The sequence below is a fragment of the Carlito syrichta genome, unplaced genomic scaffold, assembly GCF_000164805.1.
Source record: "Carlito syrichta isolate Samal-C Ts95f unplaced genomic scaffold, Tarsius_syrichta-2.0.1 Scaffold130597, whole genome shotgun sequence".
NCBI lineage: Eukaryota > Metazoa > Chordata > Mammalia > Primates > Tarsiidae > Carlito > Carlito syrichta.
This window is the reverse complement of record NW_007074693.1, coordinates 60088-83967: the sequence shown is the minus strand read 5'-3', so window position 1 is coordinate 83967 and position 23880 is coordinate 60088. Positions and strand designations below refer to the sequence as shown.

Below are 23880 nucleotides of genomic sequence, written 5' to 3'. Positions count from 1 at the left end.
TCCCCGTTTCGGTGTTGTTACCTTGAATCGCCAGCAGGTGGTGCTATCTCATCTGCTCGCCCCAGAGGGGGTGGGGCCGGACAGGAACAAGATGGCTGCCTGCCTCCGAGCAGGCAACAGGAGCCCCGCGCCGGGTGGGCAGGACAGTCTCCGTCGCAGGAGCGGTGGCAGCGATCCCAGCAGATCTTCCCTGAAGCGGTTTGATGTGGATCTCCTCCGGCCGGGTTGTGATGAGCTACCCGTGCCAGAGGCCGCGGCGGGCGCGGCAGCGGCGGCGGCGGCGGCGGTGGGAGCACTGGTGGGGGGAGGGGCTGCGGCAGCAGCGGGAGAGGACGATGCAGTAAAAATGTCCAGTCCTTGCGATGTTCCAGTGATAGCGATGGCCGAGCTCTGTTTGAGGAGTAGGCTGCAATGCTGGGGTCCCCAGCCTCCCGGGGGCGAGAGTCAGAGACCCACTGCAGATCTCCCTTGCAGAGGGCTTCAGACACCGGGTTGCCAGGTCGCCATCTTGCCCCCAGTCCTCGACTTAGTTTTTATACTCCCCAAGTTATTGCAGTGGGCATCCATGACTGAGAATCCAGCCCAAAGTAGATGCTGTCAAATGAGGAATTGCAGATGATGAGGAATAAAGTCCCACTGGGTCTAAGATTCTGTGACTGTCACTTCACTCAATTCCAACACTCTGCTCAATGTTGGGGACACAGCAGCCTGTTTCCCGCACTTGAGGAACTCATTTTATCTTGAGTGCGCCGATGAGCGACTTCCCGTCCTTGACGAATTTGTTGGTCTTCTCCAGCTCCGCTTCGTGCGACTTGAGCGTCTCTCGGAAGTGCGGGCGACTCGTCCGGCCGCGGCTGCCCCAGGCCAGCAGGAAACGCGGCGGCGGTCCCACTGCGGCGCCAGGAAGAGAGCGAGCAGGCAACCGAGTGTGCCGGCTCCTACCCGCCTCTTTCCAAGATAAACTTTTTAATTGAAGCAAGTTGTGACACAAGTTCAGAGGCAGTGAAGTCTGAATTTGATGATATAAATGAATACAAATTTATAGAACATGCCTCTATTTAAGCATTTTTTATCATAAAAACGCTTACTACTGAGTTATTTTAAGAAGCAAACAGTCCTGTAATATTTGTCTTAAAAAATTCTACTTGTGGGTTGGGCTCGGTTGCTTAGTCTATAATCCCAGCACTTTGGGAGGCTGAGGTGAGTGGATTGCCTGAGCCTGCGGGCTTGAGACCCACCTGGGCAACTTGACGAGACCTTGTCTCTACAATAAATCAAAAATTAGCTGGGTGTGGTAGTGTGCGCCTGTAGTTCTAGCTACTTGGAAGGCTGGAGATGGAAGGATTGCTGGAGCCCAGCAGGTCGAGGCTGCGGTGGCCAGGAAGGGCCACTGCACTCCAGTCTGGGTGACAGAGTGAGACTCCAACTCTCCCCCCCACAAAAAAAAAAAATTCTACTTGCCAGGAAACCTCAAGTCAAATGTTTATTTTACTGAGAAATGGAGGAGAAAATCTGAAATGATGGTAGATTATGTAGTTGTAGGTGTTTGAAGTGTCTGGAAATGTACTGATTTTTTTTTAGCAGAATTTTTTACATGTTTTAGGAAAACATTATTCAACAAATATTATTTACTGATTTATTTTGAGTTGGAGTCTTACTCTGTTGCCCTGACTGGAGTGCAGTGGCAGGATCATGGCTCACCACAGCCTCGACCTCATGGACTCAAGATCCTTCTGCCACAGCCTACCAAGTACCTGGGACTATAGGCATGCACCACTGTGCCTATTTTTTATTTTTTGTAGAGAAGATCTCGCTCTATTGCCTAGGCTGGTCTCAGACTCCTGGGCTCAAACAACCTTCTTGTTTCAGCTTCCCAATGTGCTGGGGGTTACAGGCATGAGCCGCCATGCTTGGCCGGGCAAATTACTATCTTAAGTTAACTTGTTTTCCTCAGGTTTAAAAAATTGCTTCTTATGTGGCCTAAAGCTTTTCACTCTTATCATGGGTTTGGAGTGGCTCTGTGCCATGTAGTCCTTTGCTCATTTCCCTTCCCTGGGTCTAAATTTGCCTCATCATTCCCATGAGGTGGTTGTGTAAAGGTTTAGCACATTGATAAGTGCCTCAACTGGGAGGGACCTTGGGGCAGGCAGATGGATGTTGTTCCTCTGTGAAGAATGGCCCCTAGCAGTCACTCACTTGTGCTGATGATTAGAGTGGAGAGATGTAGAAAACACTCATGTCTATTAGCTAGGAGGTAGACACTTAGAATAGATGAAAGAATAAAATGCCCAGATAAATAAGTTTTACACAAACACACAAAAAAGTGATGTGTGAAACTTTTAACAGAAAACATTCATCAGTAAGATAGAAACACAAAAGAAAGTTGGAAAAGTTGGTTAATATCATTGATGTCTGAATGTTTACTAAAAACATGCTGCTTTTGAAAACTGGGATTCCATGAGCACTGCACATCATGCCAGTGTTTCTGTGAAGGCCAGGTGCAGGGGAACAAGGATGGACCTTGTTGAGTATAGTGGGAAAGGCGTTCCAGCAGTGTCCTCTCTCCACGGACTGAGGAACTGAGAGCATTTCCCTGTGTTCTGCAAACACGTGTGAAGGGAGAGGTTACGCCAGACCCTATCATGCTGTTGGTGGAAGAAGATGCCTTTCTTTCCTGCACACATGTCCAGGGCGGGTGAGGCCAGCCTCGAGGAGGCTTGGGGCTGACTCTTGGTTTCTGGGCAGTGGAGCGGGCTTTACAGCGGGGCAGGTGGGCCTGCTTCCTCCTCCTGCAGGCCCTGCCCCAGGCTTTCATAGACAGGAGGAAGTCTCCTCTGGGATGTTGGCATATGCAGATGCTTGGGTCCCCATGGCTCCTTGGCCCTTTCAGCGTGCTTTGGTGGTTGTGAACAGGGCACTACACTCCAGGGGAGGTGAAGGCTGTGTTGTGGGCAGCACGCTTTCTGGCTCCTTCGCTTGCCGTGCTCACTGCAGCCGAAGGGGCAACTTGTGTTCCTTCTCATCCCACCCTTGGGAGACGAGTCTGGCTGGACCCTGAGGGCTGTGACTGCAGGCCACCTGTGAAGTCTGTTCTGAGTCTGGTTCTTGCTGGAGGAGGAGATAGGCCTCTAGCACTCATGCGCTGGCTGGGACCCTGCTCTGGGCAGGAGCCTCATTGGGCATCATTCTGGTTCATGGCAGAAAGGGCGCTCTTGGCTGCTACATTCCTGAAGTGTGTTTCCTGAACTTGGTGTGGTAGATGCCTTTATGCGAGGTAGGGTATAGGTTTCAGCCTGGGTGCTGCCCTTAGCAGGCTGTGGTCGAGGGACCAGGCAGCTTCTCCCTGACCCAGAACAGGTGTCTGGCCAGAACTGTACACACTGTGTCCACCGCCTCACCCCAGGTCCTCCCGACCCAGCACAGTCTGGCCCCTCCCCATCTGTCCTCCATGCTGTATGGCATGGCTGGGTACAGGTGTGCACTCGCTTCTGGCCCCAGGTGACCTCTGCTGCTGTTGGACACACCCTCCTAGAGGCAGCTCTCTCTCTCCTTTGATTTTCTAGGACAGTCCCCTCTCCTGGTTTCCCCTGCCTGAGTTCTCACCTTCTGTTCCCAACCCTTGACACCCCCCCCCCCAGGTCTCTGGCTTCAGGTATCTGATTCTGGGCTTCGCTTCTGTGGCCTTGTAGAGGGAACAGCAGGGAGTGGCTAAGAGCACGGGCCTTGCGTGGGCTGCTGGGCTCCCACCTGGCATCACAGGCTCCTTCCAGCTATCCTGGGGTCTTTTGGCTGCAGCTTCTGTCTGTAAAAACATGAGACATGATGGAGAATTGTGTCGAGAGTTTGAGAGTTTGGTGAGCCCCAGGACCAGGCGGGTTCTGTGTGTGCCTCCTGCCATCCTGTCACACAGAGCCAGCACCCAAGCACAGAGATGTTGGCCCCTGGGAGGTCGACAGGTTCTCATCTTCAGATGATGCACAAGAGACCCCAAGTAGGTTAGCAACCGACAGCTCATTCATCCCCGTGCGCTCCTGCCTCGAGGCTCCCTGAGAGCCAGGCCTTTTGCCTCAGGTGAGTGCAGGGAGAAAGGCCAGGACTCAGAAGAAGGGCATGTAAGGTCTTAACTTTCGTTTTTCCCATCTGTTGAGTAGAGATGACTGTCTGCCCTTCCTGTCATTCAGGGTTATTGTGGGAGCAAGGTGGCAGAATATATCTGATGCCCCGGACCAGGATGGGATGCCTTAGTCCTTATGTAATTGTCTGTAGCAGAGAATGGCTAGGACCATCTGGAGGGAGGCTGCGTGACTTTGGAGCGTGGTTGCTTCCTCTTCCTGGCCCCTCGCTGCCTCCATTCTGCTATCTTGTGAGGCAGTGATGGCCCTGCTCGTAGGCTTTCGGTGGGTGAGCTGAGACATGCAAGGGTTAGAGCAGGCCCGGGCCCTGGGAAGGGGCTCCATGTGATGGTTGTCTGTTGGTATACACATCGGTAGCTTTTGCCAAATAAAAGTTTTGCTTCCGGACTGAAAATCCTGGCTGACAGTGGCAAAATCTCCTTCAAGTAGCAGAAACAAAACCTACTGTGGAAGTTCTGCTCAAGGTCATGTCAGACTTCTGCTAGAAAAATCCAAACCCTGTATTCTGTCACTGTCCCTTGGAGCTTACGTATTGGGCCGATGTGCTTCGTGTGTTCAGAGCTAGGGCTGCTGGGTGAGCAGGCCTTGTCTCATGAGGTGCGTCAACGAGGGACCAGTGCATTTCCTCGGGAACAGAGACACCCGAGAGAAGCAGCTGACTGAGACGATGGCTGTTTGTGTTTTTGGAGAGTAAACTGAAACTGTAAGAACGTCTGTTTCTGGTGTGATTTGGGTTGGTGGAGAGTATTAACTTATTTGTGTCATTCCTGGGTTTATTTCTTGATGATAACATTTTTTCAAAGAGGAACCAAAAGCCATTTTCTCTTTATAGAATTTACAGTAACATCTAAACCCTTTGGAATACAAGGCATGAGACGTTTAAATCGAGCAGTAATATTCTTTGGAAGTTTCATGATGTGTAGCATGCCTTAATTGTGTGCTCTTTGAATTTGTTTTGTAGGAAGTTTGCGGTCTTGCAGTTCTTCAGACTGCTTTAGTAAAGTGATGCCACCCAGGAAAAAGAGAAGACCTGCTTCTGGAGATGACTTATCTGCCAAGAAAAGTAGACATGACAGGTATGGTGGAGGCTAGAGCCAGGCCCTTGACATGTGTGTCAGATGCACATTTCTGCCTGCTTGGTATAGAGCTCCTAAATGAACCTGCTGGGCAATCTTCCAAAGTGCCGTTATTTAATGATGCTTATTTTGCATCTGGGTTTATAAAACAAAAACAAAGGAGATAATTTCAGTTCTTAGACATGACAGTTTGATCTTAACTCATTGATCCACCAAAACTGGAATAGAACTGATTTCCTTTCTTTTAAAACCTTGCCATCTATGCTTGTGGAGACCCACAGAACGTCTCATTCTTTAAGAGGGGCTCACTTGCTGATGTTAGCCATGGTCAGGAGGGCTCAGCCGCCCGGATGCTCTGTTCCTGCCCCTGCCCAGAGTGTCAGCCTGACTGAGGTATGTTCTTAGATGGGTGAAAATTGATAGGAACTCTGGGAAACAAGACTTTATAGCACCTTTCTTTCAGATGAGTGATGCTCATTTTGCTAACTCCAGAAGCCTGTTGGACGTGGGCTTTGGCATCTTTATTGTTTCATTTTGATTTTAATAAGTCACTTTTTTTTCTTTCTTTAAAACAGTGAACAAACATCATTGTCTAATCTTTTCTGCTTTTTTCCATTTCTCCCATTCTGGCTCTGTGGGTTACTTCACCAATGGTCCTGAATTTCCTCATCTATAAATCCATGAGATTTGGGTGGGAGTTTTCTGTTTCTTTCTTGCTGTGATTTTTTGTGTGCTACAGCTCAATTGGAGGCATAGAGAGGTGGACTCTGAAGATGTAAAAATAACATCATGGTTTATATCTTAAATGAGTAGAAAGCAGTGTCTAAAAGAAGAGAGCAGTGATTTAGAAGATAATCACCAGCAATCTTTAGGCTAGTGATTTTCAACTTTAGGAAGTCAGGTTATTCGATACTTTTCTGGTGATATGGATATTATTATTAGGAAATTGTTGCATTCTAGCATCACACAGCATCTTATGACTTTATAGCGCTTATTGTTTTTTCACTCCCGTCTAATATAATAGCATGATGAAGCCAGGTTTAAAGCCGGCAGTTGAGTAGCACTTCCTGAGTTTAATTCTTGGTCTTTTTCATTTTTGAAACAACTTAATTTACATACCATAAAGTTCATTCGTTTTAAGTGTGTAGTTCAGGAATTTTTATTAAGTTAACTGAGTTGTGCAAACCCTCACTACAAACTGGTTTCAGCACTTTTCCCTCATTCCAGCCAGATCCTGATGCCCGTCTGGTCCTTCCCTGGTCCCACTCCCAGCCCCAGGCAGCCATGGATCCACTTTCTGTGTCTGCCGTTTGCCTTCTATGAACTTCATAGAAATGTCCTTTTGTATCTTGCTTCTTTCATTTAGCATGGTGTTTTTGAGACTAAGTAAAGGCATATGCCAGTGTTTTGTTCCTTGTATTTGCTGAATGGTGTTCCATTATATGGGCTTGGTTCTTGTTATGTAGAGTATTCTTAAGTAATTTAAGAAATTTAAGTGTTATAGTGCCATACTTGGGCCTCCAGGTTATTGACCAGTTACAGACTTTGAGCTGAGATAGGAAGGTCTGGGGCCAGGAACAGAGCATATCTGTGTGAATGCTTGACTGGTGTCTACCTTTGTTTCCAGGTAGTATGGCTACCTGTTACAGAAGAAATGCAAAACTCTAGTGGTTTTCACTTTTAGTAACTTAAACTCTATAACCATGTGCTCTTTTTGGTGTTAAAACCCAGAATCTGGCGGGATTCGGTGGCTCACACCTATAATCCCAGCACTTTGGGAGGCCAAGGTGAGAGGATTGTTTGAGCCAAGGAGTTCAAGACCAGCCTGGGCAACATAGCAAAAGCTTATCTCTACAAAAATTCAAAAAATTAGCCAGGGGTGGTGACATGTGCCTTTAGTCCAGCTACTCTGGAGGCTGAGGTGGAAGGATCACCTGAGGCCAGGAGTCGAGGCTGTTGTGAGTCATGATTATGCCACTGTACTCAAGCCTAGGTGACAGAGTGAGACTCCAACTCCAAAAGCAACAACAACAAAAACTCCAGAATCTCTAATCAGAGGTATACACTAATAATCTGGTAAATGTGGAAGACATGAATAAATGTTCAGTAAAAGAATTATACAGTTGATCCTGGAACAACACAAGTGTGAATTGCATGGATCCACGTATATGCAAACTTTTTCCAGCCAAACATGTTTTAGAAAACACAGTATTTTCAGAGTGTGAAACCTTACCCGTACGAAGTGCTGATTGCTCGGGTCCTGCAGAGCTAGCTGGGGGACTTGAGTGTTTTCAGATTTGGGGATATATAAGAGTCCTGGAACCAGTCCCTGGAAGGAAGACTGTACAAGATTTTTATATCTATATACAATGTAATCAAAAACTATTTTAATAAGTGCTTATATACATAACTTTGTAATTTATATATAAATACAGAATATAAAAATGTAGATACTGGCACTTTTTCTATCCAAATCATTCAAGCCGCTGCTCCTATCCCTTCTCTATGTAGTGCATTCCTCCATCCTCAGCCCTCGTTGCCATGAAATAAGGAATTCTTGCAGAAGGTCCCTGAGGTGTGGGTGGATATGGTTGTGTTTCCTGGGTCAGTTCTTCAACTGGACTGGGCCGTTCACAGGCCAGAAGTATGAGAGAAGCCTCTCTGTGCTTCTCTCTTCTGAGGGTTTTAAGGTGTTACTAATCAAGCAGCCATCTGTGGACTTGACTCTCGTTACCCTTATACCCAAGTATTATTTTTCTCCTAGAAGCTTGGATATGATTTGTTGTTTCTTCTTATTTGCTTAATGTTCTCTTGCGTTGTCTAATATTGACAGATTTCTTTCTTAGACTGCTAGTGCCCAGCCTAACTTGTGAGACACAGAAGTCAGGAGAACTTTAACTTTGCTAATCAGAGAAAAATTTGTATTAAGTGGTTACCATTTAATTCTGTATTACATATTAGCATATCAGGAATAACTGTTTACAAACACGGTAGTTCAAAAAACTGAAGCCTGCAAATGTAGGAAACACATTTTAAAATATAAAATATATATACTTATAAAATATACTTAAAAGACTGATTAAATAGTTGTCTGGTTTGTATAAAAGAATAGAAACTACTTAAGAGAACTTTCTCATAACCTAAAAACTGCTTTTTTAATTTCTAGCATGTATAGAAAATATGATTCAACTAGAATAAAGACTGAAGAAGAAGCCTTTTCAAGTAAGAGGTGCTTAGAATGGTTCTATGAATATGCAGGTAGGTAATCATTTCTATCATCTAAGACTGATCCTTATGAAATTAAGGTGTACCTTGGAAGTTACTAAGAAATTTTAAAATGTGTACTTATTAAATTTGGGGTCCGTGTGTGTGCTTGTGTCCCTGTTGGTGAGAGGGAGGGAGGGACATAGTGGAAACAGATCAGTAAGCGACCTGTTTATAGCCAGCAGCTAAGCTGAAGAATTCAGAACGCAGGAAGGACCTGAGAAGATGAAATGCACTTGGGAGAGTACTTTGGGTTGCTGGGAACCTAGGGGGATACAGGTCATGGGTGACTGTGTGGCTTCAGCACTGAAATCACAGTGGGCTTTGCTGCTTGGAGCCCTAACCTAGTGTAGTGGAACTTCTTTATGATAAGTGTATCTATTTGGAAAGATCATTTTTTTTTTTTTGAGTTGGAGTCTCACTCTGTTGCCCAGACTGAAGTGCAGTGGCCGCTCCCAGCCATCGCAGCCTCGACCTGCTGGGCTCCGGCGATCCTTCTGCCTCAGCCTTCCGAGTAGCTGGAATTACGGGCATGCGCTACCACGCCCGGCTGATTTTTTTATTTATTGTAGAGATGAGGTCTTGCTGCCCAGGCAGGTCTCGAACCTGCGGGCTCAGGCAATCCACTCACCTCAGCCTCCCAAAGGCGTGGGATTACAGGCTGAGCCACTGAGCCCGGCTTGGAAAGATCATTTTACAGGAAATGTTTGTTTTGTCTTTTAAAGTGTCTTAAGTTGGGTCTGTTTTTTGTAACTTACTCTAACTGGCTGGCTAATATAATACTGCAATCTAGGGGTTATTTGTTACTGTTACTGTGTAAGGTATGAAAATCAGGAAAACAGACTTTCAGACAAGTTTTTACTCCTGGAGCTCTTTTACTCCTCCTCATCTTATTTCAGGCCCTTTTCATAACCTAGAACTTGGGTATTCCAACAACCTCAAGCCGGCTTTTCTGTTACTAGCCTCTGCTCCAGGCCAGGTTCCATGTGTCCCAGTTGTCTTAGTTTTTTTTAAAAAATTAACAGATTATATATGTCATTCCCTAATACCTAGCTTATTCCCTGGCTAAAAAGTCCTTGCTACCCACAGGATAAAAGGCAGCTGACTCGCTTTCTCTCTGCTTGGAATAGCTTTCTCCACTTTTCCAGCAGACATGCTCTGTGTACCTTTTTAGCCCTTAACTAGCTTAATGCCCTTCTTTAGATTCCCACAAGATGGTGTGTTCATAACTTGTTTCGATTCCCTTTTATTGTTATGAAAATGAGGATTTCTCCTGTGGCCTAATATGGCTGTTTTCCCTCATTCAGACCCATCCTTTTTCTGATAAGAGACTTGCTCCTATTTGCAGAGATTAGTCCAGACGGCTGGCAGGAACCCAGGCCTGTCAGACAGATTGAAGGTAGGAGAAGAGTATCCCTCTCTTCTGGTAGAGGTCTTGAAAAGATGCAGTCCTGATTTCTGGAGTTATTTGGATTTTTGTACACTACCCCCAATAGCTTTCTAGTGAATTCTCCTTCATTACTTTAATAGTTTGAGCTGGATTTTGTTTGCAGGATGTAGATATGAGTGAAAACTCTTAGGTGGTACTAGAATTGATTTGTCTTCATGTTTATGTCATGAGAATATGAATCTTTGGGAAACCTTTTGTATTCCTGATGAAAGTGACTGTTACTAGGTGTTGGGTGCTGAATGGACTCTTTCTTATGTTTGTACCCCTGTGATTATGGAGCTCATTTGCTTTCCTATTTTGACTCATGTTTGTTGTTAAGAGGATGTGTTATAAAAAGAAAATTTTAAACAAAGAATGAGTCGCTTAATCCCCTCATCATAGCATAGCTATTCTGAGTTTTGATGTGCCTTCCTTTATAAACAGACATGTTTTTCCATAGTATGAGCCACACTTAGTTTGCTTTAAAAAGAGAGCAAGGTGCAATTTGTCTTCTTGCTTGCCTTTGTCTGATTGCAGAAAGGTGATGTTTCAGGCATGAAGATGAAGCTGCTTTATTTAGGTTCCTTGGAGTGCCTGCTGAGTAGTTTCTTGTGGTTGATTCCTTTGAGAAGTGTGTGTGGAGGTGGCTGCTCCTGTTCATGCCCCTTCCCCACTTTTCCTGTATCTTTTTTCTTTTGAGTTTGAGTCTCGCCCTGTCACCCAGGCTGGAGTGCAGCGGCACACTTATGGCCACTGCAGCCATGACCTGCTGGGCTCAGGCAATCCTTCTGCCTTATCCTTCCAAGTAGCTGGAATCCTGTATCTTATCAGTAGACAAAGTGGCTTGACATTGGGCATACCTGAAACCCCCAACTGGCCCTGGTTGCCCTTTGACTATCCCGTCCACATGAATGGAAACGGTAGGTCAGTGTGTTAAAAAAGAGTGAACTAGCCAGGCTTGGTGGCTCAGCCTGTAATCGCGCGCCTTTGGGAGGCTGAGGTGAGTGGATTGCCTGAGCCTGCGGGTTCGAGACCCGCCTGGGCAGCGAGACTTCATCTCTACAATAAATAAAAAAAAAATGAGCCAGGCGTGGTAGCGCGCGCCTGTAATTCCGGCTACTCGGAAGGCTGAGGCGGAAGGATTGCCGGAGCCCAGTGGGTCGAGGCTGCGGTGGCCGGGAGCGACCACTACACTCCAGTCTGGATGGCAGAGTAAGACTCCAACTGAAAAAAAAAAAAAAAAGAGTGAACTGTGAGCAGAGCCAGGGTGCCGAGTCTGTGGGGGCAGACTGTGAGACCATAGGCCCTAGATGCAGCACACGGACAGCTTTCCCACCCAAGCTGGTTCCATTTCCCTAGGAGGGGTGACTGGTATGGGTCCTGCACTTGACTCTGGAGTGGAGTGGAGTAGAGTGGAGAGGGCGGTAGGGGCCAGGTGTTGCAGTTGTTTCATATGGATGGCCCTTCAGTTCCTTCCAGAATCGCAGTTCCACTTTGTACTTGCCCTCTGCTTCCAAGACTGCTGTGGCCCAAGCCCAGCTCCTCACACTCTGTCTAGTGATTGACCCAGCCCTCTTTCGCATGTTCCAGGATGCACGTCTCACCTTTTGGAGTCCCTGTCAGCTCAATTTTGGATCCCCAGAAATGTAATGAATAAGTCAGCCCCCTCCACTAGGGACTCTTCCTCCTGCTCTCTGTGCTTCTAGGTTGATAGTCCTTTTGGACTTGGGTACTTACATCCTCTGTAACTTTAGAAGGATTGACTGGGGGTGGTCAAAGTGTCCTTAGACCACCATTTGAAAGTGGAATCCTGATTCTTTTTATTGAAATAATTTATCTAATAAGTTCCACTTTCTGGAATATATCTGAGAATAAGGAATGAAACCAGATACATAGGTACCAACACTAGTTTTACGGAGCTATACCTAACACACATGGGTCATGGTAGTTCTATTAGCCCTGACAGTAGGCGTCAGTCTCTGTTGAAGGATTATATTTTGATTTACCAAAAAGTGAGTCAGGCATGGATAGTTGAAAAAAGTGATGTGGTCTCAGAGTGAAGCAGGAGGAGACCATGTGGGCCCCATCTGCCTCAGTGACCAGTGTGTTGTGACTATGGGGGTCTCAGGTAGTCAGGAAAGGTCACATATCTTGAGTTGGGGCCCCTGCTTCAGATGCAGGTCCAGTGGAAGGGCCACATTCCATAGACAGCTGTCAGTGTGTCTGCTTTTCCAGGTGTGCTTCTGGGTCTTCTCACCTATGGCAAAAAATGTATCTGTTTTAAGCTCTCTCTCAAACCCTGCTTCTACCCCACTTGGTGTTAACCACTGGCATATTTCTTAGCTTGCTTGACAGGTTATTACCTTAATTCTACAGCTGAATCCATAAATGAGTAAAATACATTCAAAAGCCCAACGAACCCTGAGATTATAACTAGATTTAAATGTGTGCATGGGAAAGATGAGAGAAAAAAGTGTTAGATGGAAGGGTTATGGGGAGCATTGAAGTAACACTTATTGGCAAACTGTGTTTTAATATATTTTGAATAAAATACTATTTTTGACAGAGTTACACCATTGCAGATCATACCCTAAAATCTTACTCTTTTAGAGCATACACATATGTATGTCATTAGTGTGGTGACACAGCCTGAAATTGGCAAAGATTAAGAAGTGTGGATCCTTTTCATCCCTGCTGCAGAGTATGCTCCTTGGTGGAGGACTCACTGTGGGCAGGCTTAGGTGCAGTCAGCAAAAGCACTGTGCTTGAAGTCCATCTCCAGTGTGGCAGACAGGCAAGCAAGCTGAAAGGTGGCGTCTCTGTTGTGATTATTGGCAGAGAGAGTGGGCTAGAGCCAGGCCAGAAGGGACTGGTGGGAGACGCTGAGCTGAGTGCCGGGGCAGGGAGGTGCTGGCAGCTTGTAGGCTCCAGAGCAGGTAGTCAGGAGAGAGCCCTTATAAATCAGGAAGAAGGGCTGCCATGGAAAGGGACTATCCGAGAATGACCCAGCCACCTTCCCCAACCCTGTGCAGCCACCTCCCAATCAGTCAGATCAGTCCACACTGATCTGTACTAAAACAAAGACTCTTTGCAAAATAGGAGTGGATGTATATTTCCTTGTCAATAATTGTTCTTCAGGCTTATAGCTGAAAGACAGTAGTAGAATGATGGCAAGAACTATGATGCATAGAGACACATACATATAAACCCACAGTGGCATGATGTGATAGGTGTTCACTACCAAGAATCAGGTAGCTGTAGGGAAGCCCAGCAGACAACGTCAGTGACAGGCAAGGTGTGGAATTACAGCCATAGTGTGGACCTGCAAGGGCAGACAACAGAATTAAAAACCTGCATTTCCATGTCTACCTGCCCATTCATAAACACCTAGCAAGAAGGTCCCAGGGGTACAGGCCTAACCGGCAAAGAATGGATGATGGCTTCCTTTACTGCTTATTTTGCCCTGTCTTCTCTGTTGGAGCATCTTACCATGTGGACATATTAATGTGTCTTTGTGTCATACACACATGAGTGTGCACATGTGGATACAGGCACTCTGAGCCACAGCTGGCCATGTGCCAGATGGTGAAATGTCAGATGAGATGAGGATGCCTATTCACACTACTCTTCTTGTCATTGTTCTGGAAATTCCTAGCCATTGCTGTTAGACAAGAGAGAGAAACAAGGGACCTAAATACTGGAGAGGAGACAAAAATTATCATTCTTTGGAAAGGAAGTGATTAAACTGCTAATGCCTGGGAGGCCAAAGAGATGTCTGGATGGACTTAGAAACAATAAATTTGTATGTATTCCATGCATATAGAACTCTATAGATTGCTTAATTTGGGACAGGTATTTAAAGAGACTGTTTAATTAACAGTTGTCTCTAGGGCTGAGGAATAGAGAGGAGTAAGGTGGGAAACTTTATTTTTTATTTATTTATTTTTTTGAGTCAGAGTCTAACTCTGTCGCTCAGGCTGGCGTGCAGTGACACAATCATGACTCACCACAGCCTCAACCTCCTGGTCTCAGATGATCCTCCCATCTCAACCTCTTGAGCAGCTAGGGGCATACATATGCCACCATGTCTGGCTTATTATTTTTTTATTGAGATGAAGTCTCACTTTGTTACCCAGGCTGGTCTCAAGTTCTTGGGCTCAAGCAATCCTCCTTTCTCGACCTCCCAAAGTGATGGGATTGCAGGTGTGTGCCATCGTGCCTGGCCTAACATAGCTTTTAAAAAATGTTTACTTTTTAATTTGAAATGAAACTTGGTATCATGTTCATGCATTAATGTGAAGAAAAACTAAATTAAATAAACCATTTTTTGATTTTCCTCCCAGTAGTCAAGATAAGAAAATTAGGAATATTTAGAAAAATATATAAAAGGGAAAAAAGAAAATCCCAGAAAAAGGTAACAAATGTAAATATATGAAGAAAAACATTCTGTAATGAAATAGCACATGCATGATTAAAAGGAAAATAATGGCATGGAGAAAAGCATTTGCCCTGGCCAGGTCATGAGAAAGGGTCTGAGTTCGGACTCCATGGTGAGTCAGGGACTGGAAGCAGATAAGTGACAGAAGACAGCCCAGCAGGATCTCTGGTTATTTTCATGTTCATCTTCTGTCAAGTAGGACCACTGTCCGCTCCTTGCGGTCTGGTTATGACTCTGTGTTGAAGTTCTTCCCCTGCTTGTCTCCCTTTCTGGAGCGTACCTTATTCATCTTTGTAGCCCAAGCAGCCACCACTCCTGATGTGTCTAGTCATGCCATTGGAATGATGGATGCGTATTAAACTGGTGCTGGGGCAGGGAGGTGCCGGCAACTTGTAGGCTCCAGAGCAGGTAGCCAGGAGAGAGCCCTTATAAATCAGGAAGAAGAGCTGCCATGGAGAGGGACTGTCTGAGAATGACCCAGCCACCTTCCCCAACCCTGTGCAGCCACCTCCCAATCAGTCAGATCAGTCCACACTGATCTGTACTAAAACAAAGACTCTGATTTGATTCTGATTCTGCCAGATCTGCTGCTTGCTGGATCTGGGGCCCATGGGAAGATTGTAGAGTGATTCCTTGGTGTTGGTATTCAGCCATTTATTCTTTCCTTCAGCCAGCGTTGATTGGCAGCTACTCCATGCCAGGTGGTTCCTGACTTATAAGAGGCAGAAGAGGCAGAAGAGAGCTCTTGCTCTTGAGGAAGCTCTAGGGAAGGACAAAGGAGCAGGGACTTTGAATGCCATGTGCTAAGTATGTGAGACCTGTTTCTAATGTTGGTGTGCTGACAGGATTGCCTGAGCCACCCCATAGGGGTTATTGGAAGGGCTGCCTATCTGGCCTCAGCCTTCAAGGTCTGAGGAGTTCGCCAGGGAAAGGTGGTAAGAGCATGAGAGGAAGACATGCCGAGGCACAGGAGTGGTGTGGCATTGAGGGTCAGGAGATGGTGCGCAGTGCAGCTGCAGGCAGGTAGGTGTTTCTGGACCTGAGTTGTCAGCAGTATTGAGGGGTCTTTTATTTTTGAGAAACTTGCTTTCCAGGTGGAAAGATAGGAGTCTGAGGAGGAAGGGAAGGCACTGGTCTTGGAGTACCTTGGTTGATGTGCCAGAGATGTGGGCCGGATCTCTCGGCCTGGGGCCATGGAAGGGCTTGAAGCTGGTGGGGTTTGTGCTTTAGATGGACCCTTGTGGGGCGCGCACAAGACAGGTGGGGAAGGTCTGGACTTAGAAGCTCTGAGGAGATGCAGGAGTCTTCGGGAGTTTAAAGCCTAAGCCAAAGTAGAGGGGAGGTGCAGGTCAGAAGTATCTGGAAGAGGAGTTGAGACACTTGGGGGTTGGGCAGCTGTAGAAGCAGGGTGCGAGTTGTGGTTAAGAAGTGTATGGAGCCGGACGCAGTGGCTCACGCCTGTCATCCCAGCTCTTTGGGGAGCGGAGGTGAGAGGATTGCCTGAGTGCAGGGATCTGAGACCCGCTTGGGCAACTTGGCAAGACCTCGTCTCTACAACAAATCGAAAAAATCATCCAAGTGTGGTGGTACACGCCTATAGTCCTAGCTACTCAGGCGCCTGAGGTGGAAGGATTGCCTAAGCCCAGCAGGTCGAGGCTGTGGTTGCTGTGAGCGTGCCACTGCACTCCAGACTGGGTGAGAGTGACACTCTGACTCAAAAAAAAAAAAGGAAATGTCTGGAAGGGGACTATGCAGGACACTTGGTAGTGGGGCAGCTGTGGAACTGGGTGATGGAGGGGAGGGCGAGGCCTGGATGTCTCTGGGTTTCTGTTTCCAGGAGGCTGCCAGCTGAGGCTGCCTGCAGGAGGGCAAGCAGTCTCAGCCTGCAGAGGGGCCTGGCTCTGTCTTCAGGAGGTGGTGTTAGGAAAGTGACATGCAAGTGTCAGTCTGAGGCAGGAGGTATGTTCACTGAGGGCTTTAACAGGGACTGGACAGCAAGGTGATGATGGGGAAGATGGCCTAGAAGTTGGGGGCAGTGTGGGCTGGGAAGATTCGGGGAGGACCTGAGGCCTCCAGTGCTGTTGAAATTTCCTAGGGAGAAGGAATAGAATGTACTAGAAGAGCTGTGAGGATGGAACTTACCAGGCTGTGAGAAGCAGCGGCATTATCAGGAAGCTGCAGGAGGGAGGCAGAAGGACAGCAATTCCAGGAGAATCTGGAAAGAGACAGTTTTGTGAAGAAAGAACTACTTCAAATTTTCAGATATCTCAGGTCAAATAAAGATTCAGTGTGTCCGTTCGATTTGACAATTAGGAACTTGTTGGAGACCCTGACAAGCGTTGGGGCCTGAGAAACCACACTGCCATGGGTGCAGACAGAGTGAGAGAGGAGAGGGTTACAGTGTGGGGACAGTCTCAAGGGGACACGGAGCTGACACAGGAGCGGGAGAGCACCCCATGGCCTCTGCCAGGAGCAGAATGATGATTTGATTTTTTTTCTATGTAAAAGAAACACTTATTGCCCAATTAATTTTATAGAGAATATTAGGTGGTTCTTCGCTATGTTTCCAGAAAATATGGTATGTGTTGTAATTTTGCCCAAGTAAGCACTGAGCCTTAAGCTGCTTTAAAAAGCAAGAGTTGAACTCTGGTAGCCTTATCTTTGGGCAGAAATGACACATAATTCCTCAGATGAAAGGATGTGGTTAAAAGTTGATTTAAATGACTGTACAAAGGAGAGTTCTTTAAAGATATAACTGAAATTTCAGAGTATTTTCCAACTGATACTTTTTTCTTCTGGAAGGAGTTAGTAGTGTTTAGTGTTGCTTGATGATGGCATAGCACTACTATACTGGTAATCATGTGGTGTATGTGGTCGAGTTAATTGATATAAGATTGTATTTCACAGGCACAGATGATGTGGTGGGCCCTGAAGGCATGGAGAAATTCTGTGAAGACATTGGTGTTGAACCAGAAAATGTGAGTCTAACGTACTGAGTTGGGTGAATCAGTTGGTTATTTTTCTTAAGTCTGTGTCCCCTACATAAAGTGATAATTAAAAAGTAATGGTATATTAGTTTTTATGAAGCCATAGTAAGAAGTGAGCTCTAATTCTGGTTTGATCTTATAAGCAGATGTTTTTCTTGTAAGTGATACAGTGTAATGACAGTCATTTTTTGCCCTCTTTTTAAATTTCTTGTGTATCAAAGGTACAGAAGTTAAATTTGATGTTTAAGAAGTGGTGTGGGCATGTGTACTGTGATGATGGGTCACCTGGGGCCACACTGTGTGGTACCTCTGTTCCCTATAGAGTTGTTTCAGCCTAATGTAGAGTCATTTCAGGACTTTGAGTGATTATTTATAAGGATTTTGAGTAGGTTGTAATTATCAAGAATTTTTCACAGATCTTTTACTTCCAATGAATTTAGCTCAGAAAGTGATTGCTTTTTATAGTGTCAAGCCCTAAATATTTTCTCTCAGAGTTGTTTTATATGCTTAATTATTTTTGCCTAATTCTTAGCATGTTATTGTTGAATATTTTTTCCTGTTCCCACATCATCTCTTACACTGAAATGAAAACCACATTCCTTTGCATGCTCTGACTCATTAGCTATGAAGTTTAATATTATCACTACATTAGCTTCCAATTTAACAAATATGTTTAAGACCCCAAATGAATTTATGATCTGGAAACAATCCCAAGAGATCATCCCCTTCGTTCAGACTGTTTCTAAAACACCTCGTGTCCAGGCAAGTATGCCATGCCTTTGGAGAAAACCAGGAATGGAGACTTCACATCTTCATTGTTAAACTTTTTGCCCTCACCCTTCCTGTTCCTGTCATTACCCTGACCTCCAGTAATGTTTCACATTTTCTAGGGAGCCTCTGGGATGTCTTTCACTCATTCTGTGGACTTGCGTCTTGTATTTTTTATTTAAATATGTTCCAGCTCAGGTGTTTTGATAAGTTATTTAACTTGGCATAAGAAGTGAGCATAAGAGGTTTGGGGACAGGTAGGGTGGTCATGCTTTTGCCTGATCACGTGCCTAGACGTGGGAAAAGACCATTTCACTGGCCAGAAACTGGGCCAGATTCGCAGAGAGTTTTACTAAACGATGTTATCAGAGGGCCTAGAGAGCCTTGGGCCTGAGAGAAGTCTCTCGAGGCTCCACTCAGAGGACAGTAGTCAGCATTTGATGAGAGGAGTGAGGTCCAGGCTCAAAGTTAGGGGATGACGAGGTGGGGGACAAAGCTCAGGCTGCAGCTGTGCGAGGGGTTGGCAAGCGTTTATTCTCAGAGGCAGAGAAGCCTGTTGGGAGTGGGGAGCACAGGTATTGGTTCCATCTGAGCAAGAGACGAGGCTCAGCTCTTCGAGCCCTCACCCCCAAATACCAGTGCTCAGTGAAACACCACTGTTGTGGCCATCCTTTTCTGGTGGTTATGAGTCCTTGAGAACTTGATTTCTGTAAGAACAGAAACAGTCTTAAAGTGCTGAATCTTCTTGGAGACTAAAAGACCACATTTGGAAGATTATTATTCCAAGTACTTATTACTGCAGGTACTTCAATTCCAAGCTGCCACCAATAGAAGTTGTCTTATATCACCACTAAGAAAGAAAAAATGTGACTAAATAAACACTGGTGAGCCATTGGGGGTGGATGTATTCCAGTTTCAGAGACATTTACATTTGCAGGAAAAGCGAGGAGATACAGCTTTCAAAGGCCTTGTCTGCACTGGCGAACAAGTTCCTTAAGCACACTGAGAGCCCTCATCTTGCCTCATATTTTTTAGGATTCACATTCTTTCTTGGTTACTTCTCACCTCTTCTTGGGTCTTTGAGGTAGACAAGAGGGAAGGCTTCCTCCTCTTGCCCTGATCGTGGTTGGCCTAGCCCTGTCCCTGTGCAGACTCTAGCTTGAAGCTGATGGGATTTATATAGGCCTGTACAATTCAAGTCTACATTCACTTACTGGGATAGGGGCAGAATTTTTCCTTTAAGTGCTTAGCTTCCTTGTTGGTTAATTTAAGAAAGTCTGTTTCATGTAAAGTTTACTATTGTAAATATTTGCTTTGACTGTTGAGCTGTATTTCGTGTGTGTGTGTGTGTGTGTGTGTCTGTCTGTCCGTCCGTGTCCTTGCCTTTTTTTTTTAAACTTAACAAGTGTTTATGTGGGATTTTTTTTTTGTCTTTTAAATAGATGGTTGAATAGAGATATGTTTGAAAACATACTTACTTTACATTAGAAGATATGCCTTAGTTCTCCTTGGTAATTACTATGCAGGAGTCAGAATTCCAAGGAACTTGAGGAGTGAGGAGATGACTCCCTGGCGTGTGCAGAATTGGAAGAAAACATCCCTCTCTTGGGAAATTCTTCCCAGTAGCCCCTCATTCCTTTCCACTTTCCAACCTACTTAATCATTTTAACCTTTTAAACAATCATTATCAGTCCTAGTAATCTACCTAGTAATCTAAGTTTTTTTTAAATCTCAAAAAAGCTAATGACTTAAAAAATTGTTCTGTACTAATTTATTTGATAAAAGATTCTAGAAATTTAGTAGATTCTCATTGTTGTTAATTTCCAAAGTGGGAAACCGTGGCGTCAGCGTCAGGAGAAAACTTTTCATAAATCTTTCAGATATAAATGAGACAAAGCTAGAGATTTTTAGTCTACAAACTAGCTTATTGGCAAACAGATAAAAAGACAGATCTTCTGAATTGCCAAAATACTGTTGTTCTGGAGTTCTTAATGTACAGCATTGTCTCTCAGAGGCTCATTAGATCATTGGAGACTTAGAAACCATTACAAATTATTTCTAAATGGCTCCTTGCTTCTTATTTCATGTTCTTATGTTATCCCGGTTCCTTTCACCACTGCCATCTTGGCCCAGTTGGGCTCACGGATGACAGTTCGATGGTTCTGGATATTCTTCCAGTAGCTGAGATGAAGATTTGAGTTCTATGGAAGGGGCCAGGTGTGAAGTAGCCATCCCTGGAGAAGCATATCTTCTACCCTTGCCCTTTTCTGTGACAGCACACAGGTCCCCGGTTTAGAACTTGAGTGTCCCTTTTGTACAAATGACCATCCACAGTGTCAGGGTAGTCCTAGAAAGGCCCTTCTTCGTTATCTTTTTAGGACTCATTCTTTCTTGGTTATTTCTCACCTCTTCTTGGGTCTTTAAGGTAGACAAGAAGGAAGGCTTCCTTCTCTTGCCCTGATCATGGTTGGCCTTAGCCCTGTCCCTGTGCAGACTCTGGATAGCTTGAAGCTAGAAGCACCTTTGAAATGTGATTTTGTCTTTACACCTTTAGGTGTTTATTAAAACTCACCTTCAGTTCTCTGTATCGTCTTTTCTCTAAAATAGGTAAGTAGAAAAATGACAAGCAATGCCATCAACCACAGTTATCACAGTTTCTTTTTGTTGCTTTTTGAAGTCAGAGTCTCACTCTGTTCCTCAGGCACACTGACAGCTACTGCAGCCTTAGCCTTCCAAGTAGCTGGAGCTGCAGGCATGCACCACTATGCCCGGCTAATTTTTTGATTTATTGTAGAGGCGAGATCTCTCCAAGTTGCCCAGGCTGGTCTCAAACCCCTAGACTCAGACAATCCTCTCACCCCTGCCTCCCAAAGTGCTGAGATTACAGACGTGAGCCAATGCGCCTGGCTGCGTTGCAGAAGATTCACAAAAGCATGAGTGGCACTGAGGGCCTGCCCCCACTGAGAAGTGACGGGGCCATGCTACTGACCTCAGGCCCATTCAGGCACAGTGCTTCTTACATGGAGTGTTGGGCTACCTTAAAGTCATTTCCCCAGGGTATGTGGTGAACTCACCAACGGTAATGTATGTCTGTGTGTATGTGTCTGTGTGCGTTTGTGTTCTGCATGTCTCCCAGCATCCCCCTTCCTGTGTTTTAACACTGTGTTCTGCACTTGGTGTTTCACATAATGCAGCTTGGCTCTTGGTCCATATTTGTCCAGCTAGTTCCGCTTTATTCATCTTAATGATGCCAGAGTATTCCTTTAGTGGGATGTATGCAGCAAAGAAGGACACATCCCAGCCACATCTAAGTGGCATTCGGCTGTTCTCAGCCTTTAGCTACTGAAAACAGTGCTGCAGCAAGTGTTGTGGCATCTTCATCTTTGTGTGTATGTGCAGGTGGATTTGTAAGGTAACTTTCCAGAGATGGAATGTTGCTGAGTCAGTAGCTGGTTTCAGTTTTGCTGGAAACTGCAGAATTGCCCTCTGGGGAGGTCAGTCACGTTACACTTCCAGTGTCATGCCTCATGGGAGCATGGGTTTCTCCAAACTCTGTGTGCAGACTATATTATCACACTTTTTAGATGTTTGCCAAACTAGAGCTAATTTTTGAAGTTACTCTGCTCATATTTCAGTGACTAAACCACTGTGAACAGAAGTATTTGGCAAAATGTTAATATATCTAATTGCTGAGATTTGATCTGTCTTTCTGTTTTTTTTTTTTAACAGGTAGTTATGCTTGTCCTAGCTTGGAAATTGGATGCACAAAACATGGGTTATTTTACTCTACAGGAATGGTTGAAAGGCATGACTTCTCTACAGTAAGTCCTGAGGCTACACCTGTGGGGTCCCTCCCCTCCCCCCTCCCACTGTCCTGGCCACCCAGACCTCAGGAGGTGGTCTGACCCAGTGCCCAGGGGCCAAAGATGGAAAGACAAGACTCATTTTAAAGACCATTATGGGTATATTTTAACAGTTTAAGTTTTTATATTTTAGCAATTAAAGTTTGTAAAGTATGTGTGTGAGGGAAAGTGAGTGAGTGCAAGTGTGTGTGTCTGTGAGCATGTATGTATGTAAGTATTCTTCTAGGGCAACTGAAGCCAGTGGAAACAGGCCATCCTTGCCTTATGCCTGTGAGCCATGCACGTAATTTACACTTTTCTAATAGCCACACAAAAAAGTAGAAAGAAACAGGTACAATTCATTTTAATCTATTTTATTTAACTCAAAATAATATTCTGACATGTTATCGGTGTTTAAAAAAATCAGATTATACTCTCTTTTTCATGGGAAGTCTTTACGGTCTGTCTCAGTTGATAGAGTTTGTAGGGGCCACATTTCAAGTGCTTAGCAGTCATGGGTACCTAACGGCTACTGAACTGGACAGCGTAGGTTTAGAGCAACGTCTTGGCATCTGGTTTATAGTTAGGGAGAAAAAGTTGAGTAAAGTATAACTTAAAAGTTAAAATAGTTGATATCTTCTCTTGGTTTGCTTTAGTAGCTGATACAGCCTGTGTGGATGCCTCACCTGGACATTTACACATGAGGAGACTGAGGTGTGGAGGGTATGTGTGATGTGTGACTGTGGTGGAGGCGGGAAGAAAAGCAGAGGCTTCTGGTGCTTAAGCTACATTCTTCCTTTAACAAGGTTGTCTGATGGTAAGGGTGTTGGAGGTAAAAGCCAAAGCATCCAGAAAAGCTGCTGTCAGCATGCCCTGGGGTTTCAGTATTGTGTTCTGTGAAATCTCTTTACAGTTGTGCTCGTCCTGTTGGGGATATTGCTGTATGATTTTAAACTTGGTGACTCCCTCTTCTCCTCCCTTCTTTCTTTGTTGCTTTTTGCATGGAGCACACGGTGGCTGCTCGTTTTCAGTGTCCTTATGATGACAAGTATGTGGCTGTGTCAGGAGTTTATTTCAGGCCTTCAGAGGAGGCACTGTTGACATTCTCAGGCCCATTTTTACTTGTCAAAAGAGGGTGTGATACCCAATTTTGTGGAGTGCTAGTTTCTTTTTGACATTTGTCTTTACAAAAGAATATTACCTGATGCTGGACCATGTCGCCTAGTGAGGAAGAGGTGGTTTCCTAGAGGAGGTTGGCGACTGCGTCCCACCAGGGCTTTCTGGGAACCAACACCTGTCACCTTATATGACACAGTGGTGGCAGGTGGGTTCTCGTAGTTGGCTGCCACGTGGTCCTTGCAGCTTGGAGTTCAGTGATAAGCTCGATCTACTGTAAAGACACGGAGGTTCCTGCTTTCTTTTGTGATAAGAAACTCTGAGATTGATTTCCTCATCAGTGAGGTGGACATTATTATTCAAAAGAACTTCCAAGGTTTGTTGTTCAAAAAAGTCCAGTTTCAGGTTTTAAGACCTCAGCCTGTCCTTCCTCCCCCACCTTCCAGCCTCCCTAGATGAGTCATTTGTTCAGCAAATATTTGAGAGCTGGTGAGTTGTGCTGAGTGCAGTATTCTAGGCCCTGGGGAAGCAAAGCCCCTGAACAAGACAAAGTCCATTGGGGCAGGGGCTTAGAATCAATATTCAGGCAAAAGACTCCAAAGTAATCCAGTCACTTCTCCTTATGTATACTGCTTAGAGTAACTAAGTAAGTACTGTATTTGTGAGCTATGTGCACTTAGTACATAAGAAAACTTGGAGTAATCATTTATATGCTCTAGGGGAAGGTAGGCCATCTTTTAAATTTTCTGTTTTCTATTTTTTTTTTCTTTGCATATTTTATTTTATTAAACCTGTCCAGTGAAGTGTTTTGGACACAAACTGGAATT

General features: G+C 45.1%; 1 protein-coding gene across 3 annotated transcripts in view; it reads left to right on the top strand.

Moving 5' to 3' along the window:
• Positions 1-5092: 5092 nt before the first annotated feature.
• Positions 5093-23880, top strand: part of DCUN1D4 (defective in cullin neddylation 1 domain containing 4) — a 40752-nt gene continuing 21964 nt past the window's right edge. For 2 of the 3 annotated variants that reach the window (XM_008049146.2, XM_008049145.2), the window contains exons 1-4: positions 5093-5209; positions 8376-8467; positions 17248-17318; positions 21825-21916. In XM_008049146.2, coding sequence (XP_008047337.1) covers positions 5139-5209; positions 8376-8467; positions 17248-17318; positions 21825-21916 — 326 coding nt within the window. In that variant the 5' untranslated portion in view covers positions 5093-5138. Of the gene's footprint in view, positions 5210-8375; positions 8468-17247; positions 17319-21824; positions 21917-23880 lie in introns of those variants that run through there. The other variant, XM_021708086.1, reaches the window with a different exon arrangement.